This window comes from Alligator sinensis, unplaced genomic scaffold (genome assembly GCF_000455745.1).
Source record: "Alligator sinensis unplaced genomic scaffold, ASM45574v1 scaffold833_1, whole genome shotgun sequence".
NCBI lineage: Eukaryota > Metazoa > Chordata > Crocodylia > Alligatoridae > Alligator > Alligator sinensis.
The window spans coordinates 828,642-854,056 of record NW_005842475.1 but is presented as its reverse complement, the minus strand read 5'-3'; the positions used below and the strand labels follow the sequence as shown (position 1 = coordinate 854,056).

At 41.9% G+C, this 25,415-nt stretch overlaps 1 protein-coding gene across 1 annotated transcript in view; it reads right to left on the bottom strand.

Annotated features, from left to right (window-relative positions):
* INPP4B (inositol polyphosphate-4-phosphatase type II B) overlaps positions 1–25,415 on the bottom strand; it is a 554,084-nt gene that overhangs the window by 367,390 nt on the left and 161,279 nt on the right. The window contains exons 4-5 of the mRNA XM_025212602.1: positions 9,443–9,667; positions 7,148–7,192 (exon numbers count right to left, since the gene is read on the bottom strand). Of these exons, the coding sequence (XP_025068387.1) occupies positions 7,148–7,192; positions 9,443–9,667 (270 nt within the window). The remainder of the gene's footprint in view (positions 1–7,147; positions 7,193–9,442; positions 9,668–25,415) is intronic.

Sequence of the window (25,415 nt, the reverse complement as noted above, 5' to 3'; positions counted from 1 at the left end):
CAGAATTTTTCAGGTTAAAAAAAGTAACCCAAAATCCACATTTTTCCATGATTAATTGGAACCCTTAGAATCGATTCAGAGAGATTTGAAAAGATTCAGAGATTTGGACATAGACACAGCCTTAAATGTTTTTTTCTACATACCTCGAGGTAGCAGAGGCTCGTGAATGCTGCGATGCTGGGGCGGATGGAGAGTTTCACAGAAGTGTGAGGGGCTCCTCAGCGCGCTCAGCAGCAGACCTGGAAGTGGACCAGAAGCAGTTCTGGTCCACTTCCCAGTCCACTGTGGAGTGTGCTGGCCCCCACCCCCAGCATCTCCCCGGCTCAGCGACTGGTGCCTCCTGCATCTGAAGGGGCACCTGAGTTTCCCCTATGCCCAATTGCCAAGCCAGGAGGGTATGGGGGGGAGGGAGGGAGGAGCCTGCACAGTCCCCAGCAGACCTGGAAGTGGACTGGAAGTACTTCTGGTTCACTTCTGAGTTCACCGCTGGGTATGTGGAGGGCCCCCCAAACTCCTGCGGGATGCTCCATGCGCCCCAGCATCACAGCAATCATGAACCACGCCTGCTATCTTAAGGCGCACAGAAAAAACTTTTAAAGCTGTGTCTATTTCCAAATCGCTGATTCTCTGAGTCAGCACTGAATCTTCAGATTTGGATTCAGCTGAATTGAATCAGGACAGTGATCCAAATCAACAAATCGAATCACTGTCCCTGATTCAGGCCGAATCCGAACCGAATATGGCCCACTTTGCATAACACTATTATTCATTGTTTTACCTAGAAGTGAATGCAAATGGTACTAGACAATGAAACATTTTAAAGACTTTTCAGGGGCTGCAAAAACACCAATTCACTGTTAAAATATTGTTGAATCAGTAAGAGTCCAGAATTAAAAACAAAACAAACACACTTTAAAAGAAACACATTTTGAGACGGGCCAACCCAGTGCCCATCGCTGTTGGATTAGTCTCTCACTCATCGCTCTACCATCCACTCTTTTTCAGTTTTATTCCTTCTCCCTCACATTCTGTGCGCTGGATTTCATGTGCTACTTTCTGCCTCACTCCTGATCCTTCAGAAAACAGGATTTTAGCACACTCCACTACCAGCATACAGTGAGCAACAGCATGACTAGGAAAACCAAAGAGCAAAAGCAGTTTGAAAAATAAAGACTCCCAAGAGGTCTGGGCTTCAAAAGAAGGACATATCCCAGAAAGTTCTCAAGAAGCAGGAAGCCAGGGACCTGCATTTAATGAAAGCTCTGATCCCAACATGATTGACATCAGTAAATCAAGCAATTTCAAAGCAACTTTTGATTTCTTTGTGGTTGCCCACTATAAATCAATCACAATTTCTTAAATTCTTTGAATCATAAAGGGCTTTGGCCTTAGGAATCTAACTGACAAGTTTTTAACAGGAAATGTTTAAAAATGTCTAGATCACAGTTTAATCCTGACCATTTCTACTCTACAACATCCTCCAGTGACCTTTGGGGCAGAAAAATCTATTCACATTACCCTTAGGCCAGGTACAGACATTACACTTTTACTGGTATAAGTGATGTGAAACCAGGCTACACCTGTAACAGAACAGAAGTTCAGCAAACAAAACCAGTCTATACCCATAACAGAACAAAAGTTAAACAGACTGGTTTAAAAATGGCAGAACCTGATCTGATTTGCTCCCTCCACCAAAGGGCTAATGTGTGTTCTGTTCGCTACCAAAAGGAAGTCAAATTTAATGTAAGGGGGCTTAATTGGAAAATCTGAAACAAAAGATCCCACTTGAACGCCCTATCATAAAGGACATGATGCTCTGCTGTCAGCTCTTGCACACAAACCATTGGAAAGATAGTACCATAGGGTTAGGCACTAGGGCTGTGCAAAACAGCACCATTTTATTTCAACTTCCATTTCGCTGTTTTGACGGGACAGTGATTTGTTTCAAGTTCCATTTTGTTTACTCAAAACTGTTATGTTGTTTTGACACTGTTTTGACATTTCACCCATAGGCTATAATGGAGAAGCATGAAACTGCCTATAACTTTGTTATTTTTTTGGCAGATTTGGATGACAAAAGCAGAGATGGTAGACCTTCTAAGGGCATGAAGCCTGCCAAGTTTCAAGGAGATGGTGCAGGGGTTTCTAGGACACTACACCTCAAAGTCTTGAAAACAAAACTCATGTCACATGTGTGTGTTAAGGCATAACAAGGTAAAAACTGCAGGCATGGTAGCCCTTACTGAGGCCATGAATCCTGCCAGGTCTCAAGGAGATAGGTGTAGAGGTTTATGGGAAACTGCACCTAAAGCTGCTGACAAGCAAAACTTGTGACGTGTGTGACTGTGTATGTGTAAGACGTACCCTCACTGGCACTGGTACCTCTACATGACACGGTAGTGTGCTCCAATGAAGTCTCCTCCTCCCCTACAGCCTCAGCCTGGTCTACCACTTTAAATGACAACGGGTAATAACTTAGTAAGCAGCAGCACAGTAGCATCAGCAGCGTCTCAGGCAGCCAAACTGTGACAGTCAATATCAGAGCAATCCTTCCCCCATCTTTCCCCTCCCTCTCCATACTTTCTGTTTCTCTGCAGGGAAGCCCAGCTTCAGCTTTGAAACTCAAAATGTTTCGAAACTTTCAAAATGTTTTGATTGCTCTCATTTCGTTTCAAGGCTGTTTCGAAGCCCTTTGTTTTGTTTCAATTTCGTTGTTTCAAGCTCGAAACGAGTCAAAACAGTGTTGAAACAAAACAGATGGTGAAATTTCACACACCCCTATTAGGCACCCTTGTGTGCCATATGCTTGTGAACAAGCAGCAGTAGTTAATTAACAAAATGTATTATTAAAGCTGCAATGACATAATTAATAATGTTACACAATGAACCATAAAATGTCAGTCACTAATAGAAACAACTAATGCACACGTAAAAATAAAACTACAGCCTTAGTCTGACAGAGCTCTGCTGAACATAGAGCCTCAAGTATCTGAAGGAGCAAAAAATGGTTTTGTATCATCTTAGCACCATCACACATTAATTCTTAAGTCAGTACTCCCTGCAGCACATATCTATTTTGCAAGCACTTGCAATGGATCTTAAAGAGGTATTCTGGAAGCTGGAGATTGTAGAGGCACAGCAACAAGGGAACTATCTTCCATGGTCACATCACCGATAATATAGGCTACTAGGTTGGATAGTGTGGGAGAAACCTACCACTTCATGTTCTTTATAATGAAAATATTATCAGGCCTTATGGCCAGCAGGAAGAGCCTCATAATTAGGAACCTAACAAAATCAAGGAGGCAGACAGCTGATTTCATGGGCTCATAGTGGAGGGATGCCTCCACACCTCTGATTGGCCAAGGGGCCCCTCACTGCTGATGGGAGAGAGGGCTGTCTATCATGTAGCCCTGTGCCTCATCGCTGATTATCAGAAAGGAACAGTGCCATGCAATATGAAGCTCTCTCAGCCAATCAGCAGTGAGAGGCAGGGAGGGGGAAGGGGGCAGCTGCCATCATGGCTGCTCCTCCTCGCATTAGCGGCTCCCCTCCCTTCCTCCCCCCACTTCCCCCTAGGCTGCAAGGCCAAGCCACAGCAGCCATGAGGACCAGTGGCCTCCCTCCATGGCGGGGGGGGGAGGAGTTGTTTTTGGGCACTGTCTACAAAATCTGCAATTTTGCAATTTTCATGAAACTAAGACTTGAATAGGTCCCTACTCATAATGCTAGACACTGTACAAGGCCACAAGAGGCTGTCCCTGTACAGAACAGTGTAAAGTCCAAGTAGACAAGACAGGCAAATGATTTGCACTGATATATTTATACTTTCACTTTGAAACCAGCATAGCTACATTGTAACCCACCCCATAAAACAGATGCAAATATACTAGTGCAGGAATGTCAGATGCAATTATACTAGTGCAGAAGTGCCAGTTATACAAGTGCAGGCCTGCAGAGCTGCACTGTGTAGCACCCAAGACTGGTAGAAGAGCTGGTAATTTGGAGATGGGGCCACAAGGGTTTGTGCCTACTCCCTAAATCCAGGATATAGATCCCATTTGGAGTAAATGGGACTGTGGGTGGAAGGCGGGGGAAATCAGGGAGGGTGGGGTGAGTGATGGCTGAGTTTACCCCCACCACAGCTGCTTGCCCCACTGCAGCTGCCACTCAATTCTGCTGCCGCTTCTGAATCCAGTCTATAAGGAGTCTGTGCATGGCCCAAGGTGGGGGGCAGGGGAGCATGGCGAGTGTGACATCCTTGTACTAGGGTAAAGATACTGAACCAGTCTACAATCAGATTTATAGCCAATAAAAGTATGTAAGCAGATTGCTGGTATACAAGCATCACATTTGTGTCATGATTTTTCGGTCAATTTTTATTATTTGAAATCTTTGGGGGGTGGGGCTCAGTGAGTATGAAATTACCTAGGCAGAAGGGCAAAGAAAAGAGTTGAAAAAGTGAAAAGAAGGGGAGAAAGGAAGGTCAGTTTGACATCAAATGAGTTAATGCTCCATATCAGTTGTGTTCAACATTTTCTCCACACCCGCGGGCCAGGTGGACCGTGTCCAATCCATCCTGGCTAGATATGGCCAGTGGTCCTGATCCAGCACCCAGGGCGGGCATGGTGGGCACCATTTGGCTTTGTGGAGGGGCATGGGGAGCAGCACAGCTGCAAGCCAGCCCCTTAGAGGAAAGAGGTGTGGCTTGGCCCTGCAGGGAGAAAGGGAGCATGGCCCAGCCTCAACCTGGCAAGGCAGGGGGGAAAGGGGCAGGGAGAAGAAGGTATGACTGGGCCACAACTCAACCCCCCAGGGGGAGGGGGTATGGCCCAGCCCCAATCTAGATGTGAGGGAAGGGGTATGACCTGGTCCCATGGGGGTAAAGGGGCACAGGCCAGCTCTGAAGGGCCATGCACAGCAAAGAGGTTGGCCATAGTCATGGCCACTGCTCCCCCCAAATTTTGATTCCAGGGCTCCTCTGATTCCAGGGGAGTCCTGCAGGCCAGATATCAAGGCTCCACTGGCTGCATTTAGCCTTTAGGTCAGAGTTGCCACCCCTGCTCTATACCATTGAAGCATCCTGTTATGCCACTGAAAATTGTTGGTGAAATGGGGCAAAACAGACTTAGAGGATATGAGGAATTAGCATCAGAAAATATGTTTTTCACAATCTGCATAGGCTAGTACAAAGATTAGTGAAAATGTCATAAGTATTTTAAAATGCTTGATCATATTATTATACATGTCCATTTATTGTAAAAGATATATACTGACTAGCATTTAGTATTAATATTTCTTCCTTGTATACCTATACACCATCAAATGCATTTTGTTTCATGATATGAACATAAAATTATAACAATAAGGAAGTTAGCTTATATATAATATCTTCTAAACACAATATTTATCTGATTCCAATTCCAATTTAAGACACGCCCTCCCCAATAATTAGATTCTATACATGGAAAGTTATAAAATTGTTATAATTTTTGATGCATAGAATCTAATAATTGGAAGGTATTTTTAAATGTGTTCCCCTTGTTGCTATGGTCGGGAAGGCAGAGGCAGGCAGGCAAACAGCACAGGGGGTATGGTGTCTACCCCCTCAATTTCATCCCACTGTGCCTGCTTCCCTAAAATCTACCCCTCCCCCTCATTTTCTGTTACTGCATCTACTTGTCCGCCTTGGCCACTTGCCCCCTACCACTCAATTCCCTGCCTGAATCCCCATCATCAGGGCTCTGTTCTCCATAGCAGGGCTGGCCCCTCACCTCTGCTCCCTGGCTGCAGCTCCAGTAGATACTGCAGTTGTTCCCCACCTCCCCCTCACCACTCCCCGATAAGCAGAAATTCCCCCCTCCCCTCTGCGTTGCAGAGAGGTGTTTGTATATTAGCTAGCAGACCACAGGCAGGCTGTGGTCCACGCTGAGTCAACACGTAGAATCAACTGGTAGCTCATAATGTCCCTCTGTTGTTTTCTTAATGCAGTGATAAACACTGTTATCAATTACCTGCTGGGCTAATCAGAGCGTCCTTCAGGGGCCTGGCCATGCCCGCCCCCTCAGCTCAGTCCTGTCGAAGGGAAGGGAGGGCTGCTCTAGAGCCCCCTGGCTCCTAGCCTGAGCCACTGCAGGCATGTGCCTGCATGTCTGGGATGTCTGTACAGTTATAAAGTGATTTAGCCTAGCCAGGTTAGACTAACCTGCCAAGATTGAATCAATTAAGGCTCAGGCTTTTTGAATGTCTGGCCCTAGCCTACACGGCTTTTTCTCTTAATCGCTTGAAAGTTAAAAATATAAAGGTATCTTACTCAGATTTTAAAACGCAGATATAAAGCAGACAATTCTTCTTTCTAAATGACACTTCTGTTAGGCTACAGATATAATTTAATTTTACTGAGCCAGAAGAAAACATTTTTTTCTTTTTATATGTAATGATTTTCTGTTCTAGAAAATTGAAAAAGATAACTAAAAATATGGACAAAGAAGTTAAAATAAAAAGGTTGGAAATGTACCAGACTTCACAGTGGAAAGTAATTTAATTTAAATATTTGTTACCAAATATCTAGTCACAATACAGTGAAGTATTCATTTTTTCACTTTATCCTTATCTTGTAATACAAAACATGCTCAGTCAATTGGCTTGCTTGACTGACTGAATGTTCCTAATCATACTATATGCATCTGAATAGACAGGGAAGCGTGAACTAACAGAACACCTGCAGCAACAGATTATTCCACTGTACATCCACCAGAGCAGCAATAAAATCCACTGAAAATGAAATTGCAGTTAACCTTCCCCCCAAAAAATAATAGTCTGTACTTTTAAACAAGTGTACGCATTATACTAAAGTTAAAAGTATTTCTATCTGAACTCCCTATACTTTTAAGAACTGTGATTTTCAATTCTCTGACCAAAAGCCTTTAATGTTTCATACAACACTAAGAATCAGTTTTTCACCCCACATAAAGTAATAATAGGTCAACTAACTTAGGTGATTTCCAATTATTTACATCATCTAAAAGTCTGGCCCCAATATTTCATATCCAGGAGCACAGAGTCCTTTACATAGCAGGGCAAGTTGTTTAAACATGATCTTCCCCATGCACTCCAATTTTAAACTGAAATAAAAAATATGGCTTACCTATGCTGAATTCCAGCTTTGGCTCATTTGCAATCCTTTGAATACCTTGAAGAACATTTAAAAAAATAATAACTAGAAAAGATATTATTTTTAATAAATATATAATAGAATCTTTTTAAAATACATCTTACCTTGCTTTACACATACCCTTACCATTGCTAGATATATCTATGAACTTACTATATTTTTAAGGAAAACATATTGTAAAGAAACGGTTTCACAATCTGCCTGTCCATGGAAAGAAAACCTGTTTTTTGTTTTATTTCAGCAATTAGGAAGACCACTTTTACTTGTTTTTTCTAGGCCAGGGTTGTTCAACCAGTGGCCTGTAGGCCACATGCAGCCTAGGAGGAGTAAATATGCAGCCCCCACGTTTCCTGTCCACCTGCTGCTCTGGCTCTTGAATCCAGAGTCTCTGGGCTTCCCCTCCCCACTGCTAATTCCTGCCCCTCTCCCAAAGGGTGTGGCAATGCAGGGAGCTGAGGGTGAGCCTCAGGCACACAGTACAGCAGAGGAGGAAGGGTCACAGGTATGTGATGTAGCAGTGGGGCACCCATGCAGGTGTGCAAGGTAGCGGGAAGCTGGGATGGTCATGGGTGCACAATGCATTGCAAGCACTTGCTTAGGGGTTCAGGGTAGCAAGTGGGATGGTCACAGGTATACAGTGCAGCAGTGGTGGGTGGGTTACGAGCACACAGTGTGGGGCACGTCCATGGGTTGTGAGGCCCAGAAGACAGCTCTAGGTGAATGAAAATTCATTTAAAAAAAAATAGAAAATCTTCATTGCTATGCACTTTTTGGTAAAATATTGAATAATGTTATGTATTTGGTGTATATTAAACAATGCTGTATAATGCTTAAATACCTATCTGAACAAAAATATATGACTGCAACAAAAATAACCATATTTATTCCAACCCCATCAATTAGGTTACTAAAAGTAACACGTTACCTTATGCGATTTTAGCACAAAGTTGTGATGCAAACAGAAATGCCTGTGCTTTTATACATGTAGGAAAAAATGCTACTTAATTCTCTCTCATGTACTGAGGACAAGTACCCTATAATCCTTTGCATATCTGCATTTCTGAGTTATTAATAATGTTGATGCCCACTGTTGAACTTGAAATGGAAGCATGCTTTTAACTCATTAGTGCATGGGAGGAACCACTGAATTGCAAAACTGGCCAATGGGAAAAGGTAGGGAAACCAAAGGAAGGTGTGCAAGTAAACATGATTTGCTCAGCTTCCTCAGAATATAACCAGATAATGCCTGCAACACTGATGAAGATGCAGTTATGTAATTGCCTCCTGTTCACACAGTGTTACTGTACAATGGACTACCATTACAAAAGAAAAGACTTCAACAGAAAAGACTAACATGAAGAAGAAAGCGTGTACGTGGATGGGAAGAGCAGGTTTTCAGCTACAGTGTGTGTGTGTGTGTGTGTACATGTACACACACACATGCACGCAAACATGCGGCAGGTAGAAGAGAGGTTATGAATTTTAAACTGCATCCTCTCCACAAGAGCTTGAAGTATAGATAATTTGGTTTCAAATTGGTGGTGTTACTAGAGTTAACAATTCAAAACTATCCTAGAGTTTAAAAGCCTTTTGAAGTAATTAGGTTTTTCAAAAATGTTTTTAACAATTAAGTGTTCTGAAAAATTACCCAAAATCAAGCTACCATTCACACTGGCAGCGGACTTGTCTATAACATGACTTCTATGTGCAGCCCAAATGTATACCTGACAGGGTTAGGTAAATGGACAACTAAAATCCTCTGAAGATGACAGTTCCTAGAAAACAGCATAGTTCCAGAATAAAACAATGAACATGGGTTGAACATATGGCCAGACATTTTCATTGCTACAGTGTTTTTGCCACACAGAAGGAACAATTCATTAGTACTAATATTCAGTTTTACTGTATCTCCTTCTTTCTAAGTTAGTCAAAGTTATGTTTTGTTATCTCATAGTTTGCATGTTCATGTGTGGTATAAAGGAGGTTATTCTTTTGTTTTCAAATGAAGAGTTTTCAAACTTGAAAAACAACATTTATTAAAGAAAACCTGATGCTGTAAGCACACCTTTGTTTCCCCAAAGGAGACTATTTGACTGAACCTAAATATAGCTAATCATGAATATTTTAATTCTCTTCCATTTCTTCCTGCTACTATAGCCGACTGTCAGTCAACAATTGAAACTGCAATTTAATTCCAACAGTTACAGAATGTAGAACGTTTTTAAAAGCATTACAGTGTAACGTGACATAAAGCGTATATTCACTTACTTGTAAACTGCAACTCTCCTAGGTTGTCTGCCTGCACTGGAGAGAGAAATTGTTGTGCTTCATCTGAGGTTCTCTCCTCTTTGATTTCCATGATCAACCTCCGGAGTTGCTGAATTTTGTTGTGCAAACCTTCTGAGTTTGCTTCTCCCAGAGCCACAGCCCAAGATTCACAGTCAGCCTTTGATGCAGCTTCAAGGTAAAGATCTGGTTCTCCACTCTGAAACTCTGCACTCAGAAAACATTAATATACTTTTTAGGGATCCAGATATCAAAGGATGGGCTGGAGATCATGGCAGGATTGATCCTGCATATAGTAAAAGCTTTCATGTATCTAGTCTTCCTGCCAGAAAACCAAACACCCCTTCTTGAAAGAAAGCCCTGTTGTTTCACACACAGTGCACCAAACCCATATTACGTAGCAGTTCCAAAAACAATTAATATACTGCTAAACTGGGTGGAAGAAACATCAAGCTGAAATGGGAAATCCTTTTTTAGTACATGTTTTGCTGCTCAGCAGGTACCTTTCAGGGCTGCTACCTTAAACAAGAATTCGATTTAGCAGCAGCAGCAGACAGCATTCTGACAAAGGGACCAGTGGGATTCACAAAGGTGAATGTGTCCATCATTTCTTCTATTAGAACTGTCCTTTATGCTCAGCCTCTCATCCATCCCTGCCAGAATACTGCTCATCAGCATGTGGAGATAATTTAGCGTGACATAGCTCCTCTGCGAGGAGCCAACAGGTTGTATGTGGGAGCTTCCGACTTCATTACAATCCACGAGTTTGTTGCTGTTCTGCCTGATAAAAGTCTAAGTGTTTAATTATCAGATTTTCTAAGAAGAAGAAAAGAATAAAAATCACTTATGCTCCTAGGGAAAACCATGCAATAGCAAGAGCCATTCACTTGATTAGAACAGCACAGGAAAAAAAGTCTCCAGGCATTTAAAATCCCATGGCATAGACAGTTTCACAGAGTTGTAAATTCAGTGTGACATTTAGCGTGATATCCATGGCCAACAAATGGGGGGGGGGGGCCCCCCGCAGGGGAAATCAATGCTGCTTTAAAAGAAGTTACCTACTTATTTGGAAAAAACATAAAGCTATTTAAGTGCCTATCTACTCTATTAATAAAGTTGGCAACTATTTCTCTTAGAGCTGAATGCGAAGAATATTTTGACACAAGCCATAGAAGATATTAAATAAACAAAAACAATTAGACATATTAACAGTTAGCCTAAAATATGCAAAACTACATAAAACCTGCAAATTTAGGTTAGCATTTTCAAGTGGGGTATCTAAGGTTGAACACCTAAATCCATCTGTTCACACTTAAAATGATGTTTTTGTAAGGTGTTAAGAATCTGCAGTTTCCATTTAAAGTATAAAAATATTTTTGATATTTGACATCAGAGAAAACTGTGGGTACCAACCATCAAACCACATATTTAAGTTCTAAAACATGAATATTGAGGTGCCTCTAATTAGACACCAAGTTTGAATATTTTCAGCTTTACTGATAACAAATATACAGCATGGAGATTGGAGCCTTCATTATATATTCCCCAGGACAGATACAGAAAGAGCAATGATAGTGCTATAGTTATCCACAATAGAGGTCAGGTGTTGGCTGTCTCACCTATACAGGAAGTACTGGCTTTGATTTTCTAACACCAATAGAAAATAGATGACTATAAGTTTTGTTAATTATTGACTTCAGATGCAGACACGTGACATGATTACTACCGCATAGTTTGCCCTAGATTTTACTCTGTGTTAACACAGCAGCATGCAACTAGATCTCCTAGAAGAGATGCCCATAAGAGTTGCTATTATGGTCCCTGGCAGCAGGTGGTAGAAGACCCAGTCTGCCTTGGGTAAATGCTGGGCAAACAGCCATCCCAGGATGTTACTGACAAGGGTAGCAGAGGCGCAACTGATATACCAGTGTAACCTAAAATGGTGCATAATTATTCCTCACTTTCCATGGATTAATTTTATCCTGGAATAGTGTGATTTATAATGAAGAAAGCCTGCCTGTCAAGCATCTGATCTACTTTTACCTCAGAGAGCGATGATTTAATGTATTCTGGCCAGACATGATCTAAGGCTGAGACCCAGACCTTCATTCCAATCCACATTTCAGAAATATTATGGTTTATTGTATCAAGATCTTTGCATTTCTCAGATCACTGACCATAACAACTGCATCTGTCAGATATAGGTGGCTCTAGCTATCAATTGCCATGACCTACTACAAAGGCTCCAAATCAGTGTGAAAGTTAAAACATTTTAGTTTGCAGATCAAACGCTCTGACTGCATACTTTGAAATGTAATGTGGAAAACAATTTGTAAATGCAATAAATTTATATCCTAAAAGAGCTACAAAGTATGCATGTGCTGCAAACAATTTTTGAAGTAAAATAATGTAATAGGCATGGCAGTAGCACTGGAGTGATGTTGTAGTTTAAATGGTCCAGGAAACAGGTAAGAGGCAAGGATTTTTGTGGGTGGTATTCTTTACTGGACAAACAGCAGAGTTGGGATGACAAGCTTTCAAATAAATGTATTCAAAGTCTATCCCAACTATGCATTTGGTCTAATAAAAGATTTACCCACAAAATCCTTGCCTCTCCTGCAATGGTATTTTTATTTTTTTTAACAGCAGAGAGTCATGTTTCATACTACAAACACATATTTGTTTTGATAAAAGAGTGGGCTTCTTTTTATACAGTAGTCACATCTAGTTTTTCCATCTAATTGCCAAGTAGTTTTGCTTTCCTCAAAAGTAAATAAATACAATTCCTCTCAGACTCATAGCTTTGAATCCAAGTTTCAGGTCAGAGATATTTAGTTGAATTGAAACTCCCTGAATCTGAAGATTTATAAAGGGATATCAAATTTCATCAAGTTCTCAAGAAAAGCAGTGTATGTGACAATGCTATTATAGTTATATTGAAATATTCTGCATACAAATTATTCTATTTACAGGGAATGAAATACTCTATATTTTATAGCTAAAGCATGAATAAACATGAATGGCATGCCACACTCTATTGTATGCAGTGTTACTTTACAGAGCTTTATACAACATGGCACAAATGCTAGGTGAAATTCTGGACTTTCTGAAGTCAATACAACTTTCACCATTCACTTCAAAGAGGCCATTGATTTCACCCTTTGTGTGTCACTATAATTTTAAAATGATGACAATATTTTTTTATGAATGAGTATGTGAGATTTAAGAAAAACATATAATACTGTTAGGACAGTTTTATACTTATCTAGACAAATATTGTGTAACACCACAACAGTATTTTTTATTCTACTGTTACGTAGTCTCTGTGGTACAGGACATTCAACTTTGGTGGCATCTACCCAAGAAAATGATTCACTTGCGCTCCTAACAACAATGTATTTCATTCAAAGTTCATTGTTTTCCTTTGGTGAATCAAAGGAAAAGCAAAACCTTAAATAAACAGTTGACTTACTGATTCCTAGTTCAAAACAGATGTTACACATTTGCCTATTTTCTTGAAGCAAAGTAGTTTATATAGGTGAGCAAAAGCTCAATAACCAGATGCAATGGATAAGATTCTGAGTTCAGTCAATGTACTGAGGTAAATATACGTATGTGTATACAAAAACCCAGTGTAGTTGCAGGGATCCAATACTGTTCATAGAAAAACTTGATCAACTTCAGATTTGCACATTTCTAATTTAAATTAAAGCCCAACCCAACATTACAAAAAGTTTTACTTTGGATCTTTCCTGAAAATAGTATCTATTCAGACATATAGCCAAGAATTTAAGGGATAATTTAGTTCTACTTACTTCATCTTCTAATGAAAATATATACTGTGCATATTTAGGGATATTCTTTGTGTTCACCATTATAAAGGCTGATTGCATTAACTACATGGCTAGGGACAGACATTACACATAAAACAGTTTAAGTGATCAGAAACTGGTTTAAACCTGTAACAGAACAGATGTTCAGTGCACACAAAACAAGTTTGAAAATGGCTGAAACTGGTTTGAGATAAACCTGGTTGAACGTAGTATCAGACAAATGATTTGGATCAAACCGGATTATGCAATGTCTGTCCCAGACACCTTTCTGGTTGAAGATAAACCAGACTCCCTCAGCATCCCATTACGGTCTCTGGGCTGGGTGGGGCTCTGTGCTCCATAGCAGGGCTGGCCCCTCCCCTCTGGTACCTAGCTGGAGCTCCGGGAGAGACTGCAGATACAGCAGGGTCTGTCTGGCTTCCCCCTGCCCTCCCCTGCCACACTGCTCAAGCAGGGATCCCCCTCTCCCATCTCCCACAGCATGGACCCCAACCCCACAGCCCCTAGGCATGTGGTATGCTAGCTAATGCTGAGAGATGTCTCTGTGTGTATGTCTCCAATTTCACTAGAAAAGGCAAGAGTAACCGTGTAGGGCTTTTTGGAGCTAAACAACAGGTCAGTTGGTAAGCTGTTTAAGAAGAGCTTGAACTAATGGAGAAAGGCTATTGTTTTGCTAATGGGATGATAAACACTTATCAGCCTCCTGCTGGCTTGCTTTCCTGTCAGTTTGATGCAGACAGTATAAAAAAGTAAGGAGGGACATTGAAAAGCTCCGTATCATCAACAGATGCATGCACTGCACACCCCTCCTTACCTCAGAGTGCTAGGCTGGGGTCTGGCAATACTCCTGCCCCTTGAGCAGCCAGCAGGGAAAAGCCTGGGATGATGCAGGCAGACCTCCCTAATCAGAGTGTCCTTCCGGGGCCTGGCCATGCCCCCCCTCAGCTTAGCTCCCTACGGAAGGGAAGGGAGGGCTGCTTTAGCACACACCCCCCCCCCCCCAGCTTCTAGCCTGAACCACTGCAGGCATGTACCTGAATTTCCTCAGTCCAGAGAGAATGTCTGTCTGGTTACAAACTGGTTCAGCCTAGCCAGGTTGGACTAACCTGCAAAGATTGAATCAATTCCGGGTCAGGATTTTGAATGTCGGTCCCTAGCCCATGAGAACTGTACAGTGGATAAATATATGCCCAAATATTGTTGTTTTGTCACAAAGACAAGTCAAACAAGACAGTGCTATGTGGACTCCTGTTTGGCTTTTAGATGACAGTTGTTCCATTGATTAAAAAAAAAAAAAATCAAAGTAATCAATTCCAGAAGGGGAAAAAAAGGACTGATAAAGTAGCAAAGATGAACTATCTTTTAATCCCAAAAAGTAATCACTAAAAGTTAGTACTGCTGTACACTGGTGGTACGATGGAGGCCAAGCAGGGCTAAGGTACAGCTAGCAAAGTCTGTTGAAACCTGTAACAAGGCATACCATACCTGCCCTGCAGCATTTGGATTTCAGTCTTCAGGACTATTTTTCAGACATGTTCACCAATAATCGTTTTAAAGTATTTTCATAGGCATGGAAAAAAAATGCAGGCTGTGCCCAAACATGCTGATTCTTGCACTTCTATTTCCCCATTCTATTTCCCGTGTGAGCAATAACTTAGAAAAGGAGAACGAGGAAATAATTTCAGAAAATGCTGTGTTGGGTTAAATATTTCATTAAAAAACAAACACCTTTACCACCCTGATGTATTAGTATCACAGAGTCAGGCTGCCCTGCTCAGCCAAAAATAAGCATGCACATATTCAGGAAGAGGTTTTGTCTTTAAAAGACTGTCTAACACTGAATATGCCAGTTCCTGAACTAAGTGGCCCTGCGTTTTGCTCACGTGACCAGTAAATAGAAACACTGAAACCTTCCACACTTCCAGTAACTGACAGCTAATGCTGCCCTGTGGCTACCTTAAGTTAAACGTACTTTTAAATGCAGATGTATTTCACTAACAAATAGTTGGCTTCCCTGTTAAACAGCTTAACTCCACCCATATTTTTTTCCTGTTTTTGTTTGCAGGCCTCAGTCCAAAGTAATGAAAAGTAGGAAGAGCTTGTTGCGGTAACACCAAATATTATTACAAAGCTGACATGTCTAAGTCTCTTCTGATCAGGATTCTGCTTGTCAGGAATTCTTTTACTGAAACCTGATCTGAACAGACTTTCTCCCACAGAAGCAAGTATTAAATAGAAAAGGGTTATAGTCCCAGAGGATTCCTCTATTTCAAATAAAGAATACAAGAAGCCTGAACAACAAAACTGCTATCCTATAAGGAGTCGCACAGACAGAAAGAGAGACACCCCTTTAGGCACAGGAGAGACAATTTTTTCCTGCATCCCTTCTATTGAAGGTACACACAAGGTTCCTTTGGTGCTTTTACTTGAAGGCAACATAGAGAGCAACAAATTTACTGGCAAGGAAAAAGCTGACAACAACTATCGTCTCCACATCAGTTTAAAGCAGCAGCTGGCAATTTTCTTCTTTAATACTCTGGTTCCTAAAATTAAAAGGGATGCTGACAGGTCATTTAAACCTAACATTGCATTTTCATTTTAAAATATGTATTTGATTTTAATCTCAGCATTGTTCCCTTACATAGATATTTTGGGAAATTCCTGGAAAGAGACAGGGGGAAGAGAGAGAAATATAGAGAATAACCTGGATGGTGCTTTACTTCATCAGAAAATTATTTTCATCAGGTGAAATGAGTCACCAGAAAACTCTACAATGTCTCTAGAAAAGATACTTTTCACTGAAAAGGTGGAAGTTTAAAATGTGAAAGTTTTTTAAACTACCAAGAAAAAACTTGAGTTGTTTTTTAAAATATTTTTCCACTTAGCATTAACTGTCAATCCAATTATCATACAAAGCTTTTATTAAACTGTGCTAACCATGGAACAGTGACAGGAAAAGTGTTGAAGTGTAGTAGGCATTACCCTGCTCTATTCCCAGTAATGAGAGTTGTAAACATAAATGCTTATGCATTAAGTTAGAAAATTCTTTGAAGTATTTATTGGGCGAAGTATGCAGCTTCTGTGTTTATGTAAAAGCTACCCTTTTCTAGAGGTTATTTTTAAAGTGATGTTTTTTATGGCAATACACAAAAAATAAGAGTTCAAAGTGGCTAAAGGGTTTCTCTCTTTTTATACCACACTGGCAAACAGTAATTCTGAACTGCTACCTCAGCAGTGGAAAATGGTTGGGAATATCAATGAGTCGATGTCCCTCTAAAATATAAAGCACCATCATGACTAACCACCATATGCTGTAACAAAAGTAGAATGGAAGCTTTGATACGTAAATTATATCTGCAGGATATTTCTAATACAGACATCAGAGACTTTTAATTCACAAAGCTGAGTGAATTCTATATGCTGATGCATTTCATGTTCAAATTAGTAGTGATGAAATCATCCCTTGGTTACTGATGATGCTGTGTTAATCTTCCTTTGAAAGTTACATTTTCAATCAAAGATAAAGAATTTAATTTAAAATTTTATCTTCAGTGTCTTTTTTTATGTTGCAATGCAGAGAATAAACTTATATAAATTACCATTATAATCTCCATTTAGGTCCCCAGAGAAGCTCACGAAGAGTGCCTGAAGGTATTTGAAACGATTGTAACATGATACATAACTTGGTGCTCTCTCATTAAATATTGCAGCATAATAATGTTTCTTCTAACATCAGCAACTACTTATACATGCCATTCACCTTCTTCGTTTCTGCAAACGTAATTAAATCAATGCCACATCTATTCTAGAAACAAGGGAGACCACACAAATGTTTATACAATGATACATCAATTGCAAAAATACTAAACAGCAGCAATGCAACACCCACAAAACGTATAGCCTTTGAAAAGCAGTAGACTGATTTTCCAGCTAGAAAAAACATCCCAGTCCCACTTGCCTACTTGGGAGGCATGACTTAGACTTTCTTCCCAGCCCAACCGCTGACTTGCACCTGTTTCCCCATCCATAAGAGAGAGATGACAATAATTCCCTATCTTTATAAAGCACTTCAAGATCTTCTACTGAAAAATGCAGCAAGTTATAAGAAAAATTATTTATTATTCTAAATGATGGGGCCACAACTGCATGGCAATCATCAACGTCTTAACCAAGACATACAAGAAAAAGGGACTGACTCTTAACATTCAGAAGACTATGGTCCTGCATCAATAAGCTCTTGAAGAGCAGTCCCCAGCTTCAGTAATTCAGATTCACAGTGAGACTCTGAAGAATGTTGTGTATTAGGCTGACAGCAACGAGGAAATCCAACATCACCTCAAATGTGCAAGTGCAGCCTTCAGACACCTGAAGAAATGGGAGTTCAAAGATCATGACATAAGATCGGAAAACAAGCTCATAGTTTATCAAGAAGTTGTGATCCCCACCTTACTGTACGGCATTAAGACGTGGACTACGTACGGAAGACGCCTCAAGTAATTGGAAAAGTACCATCAATGCTGCCTGGAGAAGATCCTTCAAATGCAGTGGGAAGACAGGCTGTTACCAAATTTGCCCATTACTTTGGGGTGTGCTCATTTATTAGGGATAGTTTCTAGGGTCTTGGTAATTCTGTCAATGTGCTGCTTGTGTTACTATACGGAGCTGTATTTCTCCCTTCTGCAAGCCCTCACCCCCAATGGAGCCATCTTGCAGGACTCAATCTCAATGGGACTGGGTTCCTCCAGTCACCAAATCAGTCATACACACAAACACACACAAATTAACGTGACACGCCTGACCTGGCCGGGCTGATCAGCATGGACAGGCTGACACCCTCATATGCCAAGAATCAGTTCATAAGAGCAACAATAAAATGCAGTCAGACACAAGCACACAGGTAAACAGAATCCCTCTGAATCCGGCTGGGTGTCCAGCTGACACCCTCATGGGCCAGCATTCAGTTCATAAGGGCACGTCTGAGTCAAACTGGGTCAATCAGCCTGTACAAGCTGATCCCCTTATGTGTTTCAAACTCAGCACGTCCCAATCTTTGGCCTCTTGATGAGCAGACCCCACAATAATTTGGGCTTCACAGGGATCTTTAGCATAGGTAAAAGAAGCGTTGCTGCAGAGCACGGGAGGAAAGAGAAGTAGAGAAGGAAAAATATACACAACTACTACCAGTTTGACTATAAAAGTTATTTATTGCTAAGCATATGAAATATATAATAGTACTAGTAGTAATAAACATACAGAAGAAAAACAAACACCAACAATGACAGTACTACCCTGGTTTCACTAAGTATTTGGGGAAACTTAGCTCAAGCTTAACTGATACAGTTCAGGTTCAGAAGTTTATGCCTAGAAAGAAGACAGAGAACGCTGGGATCTCACCTAGTCCACGGTACTCAGGCTGCAAAGCTGACAGGCACAGTCTGTAGCACAGTCCTTGAAGGGAGAGATGATCTGTTCTTCCAGCGTCCCAAGAACGACAGGGGATGGTGTCAGCACAGGGGTTTTCTTCTTCTCCTTCTTTCCTCCTGCTTCTACTTCTTTTCCTTCCTTTTCCTCTTCCTCTTCTCCCTCTAGCAGCACACACACTTACAGATTTTTATACCCTCAGTTCAGCTGCTTCGAAGCACCTTCAGTAGTGTAAATCATTGTCTTTTCTATTGACAAGGGGTTATCTGGTTTGGACCATCTCAGGAAACTGATTGATAATCAGGAAACACTTAAGATTAGGGAGTAACCCAAATACTTGGGAGCCAGCTTGAGATTCCTATGGGTGGCAGATATACTGATGGGATATCTCATGGTTTCTTCAGGAACAATAGATAGCTTGCAGCATCAGGATTTTGGATTTTTACTTGTTGTGCACAAGCCTCAGCTTAGCATGACTTTTCCAGATCTTACTATAGTCTTTTAACAGACTTAAGACAATTATTGGGGTGCTCATAACCTTTTGTGGAGAGGACTCCCACCAGTCGTCTCGGGAAAGATGTGACAACACCTGGGATTAGGGCTCCAGCAGGCTGGATGCTGTGATGAACCCTTAAACATTGTTCAAATGTTGCCCATACCCCCTCTGCCTCGGTCTCTTGCCTCAGCATTCCCTAACCCGGCAACCGAGTTTTAGTCAATCAAGTTTAAATAGGCCTCCCATAGTGGGACCGGGGAATGTACGGCCCGAGATGCCTATTAAACTTAGAGCTGTGTGTGTGTGTCTGGGGTGGGGGGGAAGTCCTTAGCAAATCCAGATTAGAACTGGTCTGATAAATGCTGAGGTGGGTGTGTGTGAACATGGGTTGATTAACATTGGAAGCACAGATTCCCCATCATGCAGCGCTCTCCTGCTTCTCTGGTCCCAGAATTCACTGCAGCCTCTGCTTCAGGCTTTCTGTTTTCCATCTCTCATGTAAATGAGACCTAGGGCAGTTGATTCACTCGTCACCCTTATCTGGTGAGGGTCTTAGGTGCGTCTCTCACTGCATCTTAATCAGTTTCGTTTAGGTAGAGGAGGGGAGGGGGGGGGTGAGTCCTTTGTGAGTCAGACAGACTGCATCCTGTACCAGGGTTCCCCAAGAATACACAGCTGAGATGTAACAAGGCGCACCAACATTAGTGTCCTCACACAAGAAAACACTACACCATTGTCACAATGATCACCCAACATCAGCTTCACTACACCCGTCATATCATTCAGATGTCCAATTCCAAACCCCTGAAGCAAGTTTTAGTCTCCCAGCTCAATCACATCGTACATTCAAAAAGGGGGTAGAGAAAGAGCTTAAAGGACATCCTCAAGGACATCCTCAAGGCCAACTTGAAAAAAATGCAACACTGACATCAACTTATGGGAGACTAATCACCCAGGACCACCCCAAATGGAGGAAGAGTCTGTTACAAGGATCTTACTTTGAAATATTACAATGACCACAGGAGACAGAAAAGTGGCAGAAACAGTGCATCACAAACAGAATCAAGAATCCAGAGCCACACACCCACGTGAAAACATGTGCCCAAGTTGCAACAGAGTCTGTCAATCCTGGATCAGCCTCGTCAGCCATCTTTGGACCCACAGATAAGACAATCATGGAAAACAATCATCCTTGATTGTGATTGCCAAAGAAGGAAGATGGGGCCAAACTTGTACAAGGATGTCTCAAGTACATTTGAATGACAAGAACCCCATATCTGACTTAGTTCTTAGACAGTGGTACCCTGCAGCCTGGTTGCCAAGACTAGTGGTTCCCAACCTTTAGACTCAAGGCACCCCTTGGAAAATGCTAGCTCTTAACTTTCATTCATTTTCTGACTGCAGAAAAAATACCAGAGCAATTCTTCTTTTTCAAAGAATTCAGAAAGATCACAGCAGGTCAGAATGTTTCTAACACTTTCGTTTCCTATCTGAAATCTCTGGGTTTATTATGTGAATAATGTATAGGTGTTTGCACATCTAATGGTGCTAGTATTGAGACATCCCATGGTACCCCAGGTTGCTGTGACACATCATTTGAAAAGTCTGACTTAGACATTTGAACCCACTGGCAGAACCTCTGTCTTCCCTCCCCTTCTCCCTCAGGCTGGAAACAGAGGCCCTCTGTGGAGTGTGATCAGCTATGCCACTGTATGTCACAGACTAGCTGATCTGCTTCACGGATGTCTAACAGACCTCACTCAGGTTGTTGCTTCCCATGGTCAATCCCCTGCCTCTCCCCTTCAAGGGCCCAGTCCTGAGGGATAGGGATCCCAGGTGCCCTGCCATGAGTTGGGCATGTGTGTCTACAAAGCATGGAGGGAGGAACTCCCATTGGGAGTCCCGCGTCCACTTGCATGTGACACCCCAACGCAGCAGCAAGAAAAGAGTGCCAGGTGCTGGCACACCTACTACGCTGTGCTGCGCAGACTTGGGGTGAACATCCGCAACCGCAGAGGGCTTTTCCCCTTCCATTTGCAAAACCTTTAGTAAATCTAGTTTCATATTCCTCCAACCAATAAATTTGGAGGAAAGTGATGGTTTCACTTTCCTCCAACTTAGTTTCCAATTTTTTTTTTTGGTGGGAAGCTTTTTCTCCAAATCTTGAAAGACTTGAGATCCTTATAATGGCTAACTTAACTAGATTCACTTTCTCACAGGCTGCCAGTTCTAAAGTTGTCATCACCTTCCTGACTACTACAATAAATGGGAGTTTATATACTTTACTTTTATATTAGATACTAGCAATGCATCCCCATTTCTCTGGTATATTTGCTCCTAAATAGCCAGTTATTTTGATGTTTGTTGGACTCAGTTTTAGTCTGAACTTCTATTTTCTATATTCATACTCTGATAAAATATTAATGTGATCTCCAATTTAAATGAAACCATTGTTCCTCGCACTTCCACTGGCAAAATCCAGTCCCTCGCATGGTTTTGCTTTATTCTACTATATCTACAAAAACTGCTCTTCCAGCTCAACTGTGTGCACTTGAAATCTGTATTTTGGACCTGTGGCATTTACCAAAATGACTCCTCTTGTCACAGTTAGAACAGAGCTTTCCAAATGCAACCCAGGGTTTGGGGCCAGGTGGCCTTTCGCACCTCATGCACGACTGCCTGTAAGCTCTCTCTCTTTTAGAGGTCTCCTTACCAATGGAAAATTCCATCCTGTGCAGAAGCTTCTTGCCAGTCGAAAATTCACCCTGTGAGGTGGCTTCTTCTGCCCACATTTTTTCAAGGCCTAATGCATAGATGATGCCTTCTGATGCATTCTGCTTTGCAGCCTGGGCCTTCACAGTTTCTGCTGCCTTGCACATTTGGACAGCCTTTCCTAGGGACAAGTCTCCCTCACGCAATAATTTTTCTTTTAATGCAGTGTCTGCAATGTCACAAATAGTCCTATCTAATACAAATTCTGTCAAGTTCCCAAAAGCAGTTTTTACTCTGTCTCTTTAGTTCAGTAACATACTGATCTAGACTTTCTCCTGTTGTTTGTTTTCACATTGAAAATCTGTAACTTAAGGGTCTCATTCATTTTTGGAATGCAACACTCCTCAAATTTGTACAGTATAACAGTTAACTATTAGGCCTTCTGCAAAAGTGAAGGTGTTGCATACAGCCAAGGCTTCATCTCTTACAATACGCAAAAAGTTACATTATTTTACTTCATCCTCTTTCTCTTCTGGTTACTAGGTACCATGCAAACCTTTGTCTAAACACCCACCAGTTCTCTGCTATATTATGCAAAATCTGAATGGCAGGTGGAGGTTACCACACTTCCATGACTAACTATCCTTTTACTTATTTAGTGCAGCTCACCTACAGAGGTCTTTGTCCTTCCATATTTCTCCATTTGCTCTATTTCTACATTCTTTTTCAGAACTTAAAAGAATTTGAGTTCTAGACTTTCTCATTTACCACTTCTGGCAGCATGTAGTGATTATCAGGTTCAATAAAAACAGAAATACATTAATGAGAAGTGAACAACAAATTTTAATTGTGAAGCACTAGGCAAACCTCTTCAGACCCTCTCTTTCACTAACTCTCCCTAACTGAGGGACCATTTCCAAATTCCCAACATTTCTAAATAGGGAATGTTTGTAAATGATAACTTTTATCATTACAACCTTAACTCTGATCAGCAATTTGTAAAATGAACCTCCATATAACACAGAAACTGGTTCCAAAAGGATCTTCACAGAGCCTCTAAGAGCCCACAGCTTCTGCCCAGTTAGCATAACCATCATCTCCATCAATATTAGCATAATACATAATTAATACATGTAAACAATCTCATAGGCATGAGGTATCTTGTTCTGCAACAAGACCTAAGGTCTTCCCCAAAAATAGTAGAACAATTGCAAGCATACAACAATACATTACAGAATCATAGGGCTGGAAGGATCTTGCAGGACGTGCTATTCCTAAACCAAACCAGACAGATTTCTATCCAGCCTTTTGCTGAAAATCTTCAATGAAGGAAATTCTGTAATTTCTTAAATACCTTAGTTCTGGTTGTGCTATGTCCTGGTGCTCAGCCGTCTCAACCTGCTGCAGTTGTTGCCTGGTCTGAGACCTTCTCAAGAAAGATGGCTCATTCAGTGTCCTTCAATTTGATCCCTGTTGGAATTTAGAGGTGTTGGCTATTTTGTCACAAAGCATGTCCATCTCAGGCAACAACCACCTGACCTGTGTGGCTAGTTCTTGTAATAACCAAGGCTTTTTGCAATTACAGTCCTCATCATCAATATTAAATGGTAGCAACTGTTGACACCCTCCCCCAAATCTTAAGGTTCCTTTTTGCCTTCTCTCTTCCCAATACTGTAGCAGGCTTTGGAGTTCCTTGAGATTACTGTGGATCTTGGTGACCTGCTTTTTTTCCCCTGGCACCCTAGTACACTATCCCATCTCACTGTCAGACCACAGCACCAAACTAGGGGACCTGGCTGAGCCACCATGGGTACTCATCCTGGCCTGCCACCCTACAGCTAACCTCTTCAGACAAGGCTGGCCTGGTGCCTCCATCAGGGCCTAGCCCTCCTCCCACTCCCTGTCACCATAGTCTCTGATCTGGGTCTACTTCCCCCATAAAAGTTCTTGTGCAGGAACAGGCAGTATTGGGACAACAGAACTCAACGATATCCCAGAGTGCTTTGCTATTCCCTCTGGCTTGCTCTCTTACTCTGATCTCCTGGCTTCTCGACTTGGCTTGTTCCTAGACTCTGCTCTCAGACTTGCCTCCTAACTTCCTGACCCAGCTTGTTGCTGAATTCAACTTCTCCTCCTGACCCTGGTCAGAACCTCAATTCCCAAGTGGGCCCAGACCTGGCCACCCAGAAGCCAATGTGACACTGTCCTGCCACACCTTGATGTTGAAAGCAACAGATTTGGGAGACTGCCATTAGGTAGCGTGATTGAATAGGGCAGAAATTGGGATTCTCTTAGTGGGAAGTGGGGGCCAGATTGACAGTCTCTTTCAGGCTCTTATTTACATCTTACAACACCTTCTCCATCTTCCTCAGGTAAGCCCGTAAGCAACCGAATGGCTCCATTGCAGACCTTTGTCCTTACTTCTTTGGACCATACAACTTGCCTCCATTATAGGATTACCCTCAAACACCTGCCACCTCTCTTCACTAAGCATTAGTTTAAGGCTTCAGTCATCTAATCTTACAGTTCCACTGGAGGGTCCTCAATGGTCCCACAGAGTTCTTGGCCAGGCAATGGCCTCACCAAGTCTACTTAGAAACCTGGAGCTCGATCATGGTCCTGCAGACTTGAACAGAGTGGTGGCACCTGTCAGCAACCCATAGAGTTCTGCTCCTCGCAGAACCCAAGGGCTCCCAGCAGTCACATTCCCAAAGTAAGCAATGCTTCCTATCTCAAACAAAAGGAACCCACAGTCTTGGCACCCTCATTGTTTTGCAGCAATCTTTTTGTTTGGCCCACAGATAGCACAGACAGCCAAATCCTGCTAAGCTCAGGTTCCATGCTCCAATTTTCTGCAGTTGTCTCAGGAGCTGCTTTCCCTATCACATCCAGCACTGGACAGACTTCAGCTCCCAGAGCCTAGCTATTATGGCAGCTAGGCTCTATCCCTTGCAAATAACATGTAAAGCCAGAGTCCTCTTAAAGGGGCTTCACCCTTCTTCTACTTCCTCCTTCTAAGTAATGGGGCAGGGGCCCTGTTACACACACACATACACACAGAGGCTAGGGAGATAAATTACATATCAACCAGTATAAATAATTGGAAACTGGTTCAAATCTAACACAACAGGAGTTCAGTGCACAAAAACTGCTTTCAAAATGGCCAAAACCAGTTTAAGATCAACCTGGATGGACGTAGTATCATAGATTCATAGATGCTAGGGTCGGAAGGGACCTCAATAGATCATTGAGTCCGACACCCTGCATAGGCAGGCAAGAGTGCTGGGTTCAAATGACCCCAGCTAGATGCTTATCTAACCTTCTCTTGAAGACCCGCAGGGTAGGGGAGAGCACCACCTCCCTTGGGAGCCCATTCCAGACCTTGGCCACTCGAACTGTGAAGAAGTTCTTCCTAATGTCTAGTCTAAATCTGCTCTCTGCTAGCTTGTGGCCATTATTTCTTGTAACCCCCGGGGGCGCCTTGGTGAATAAA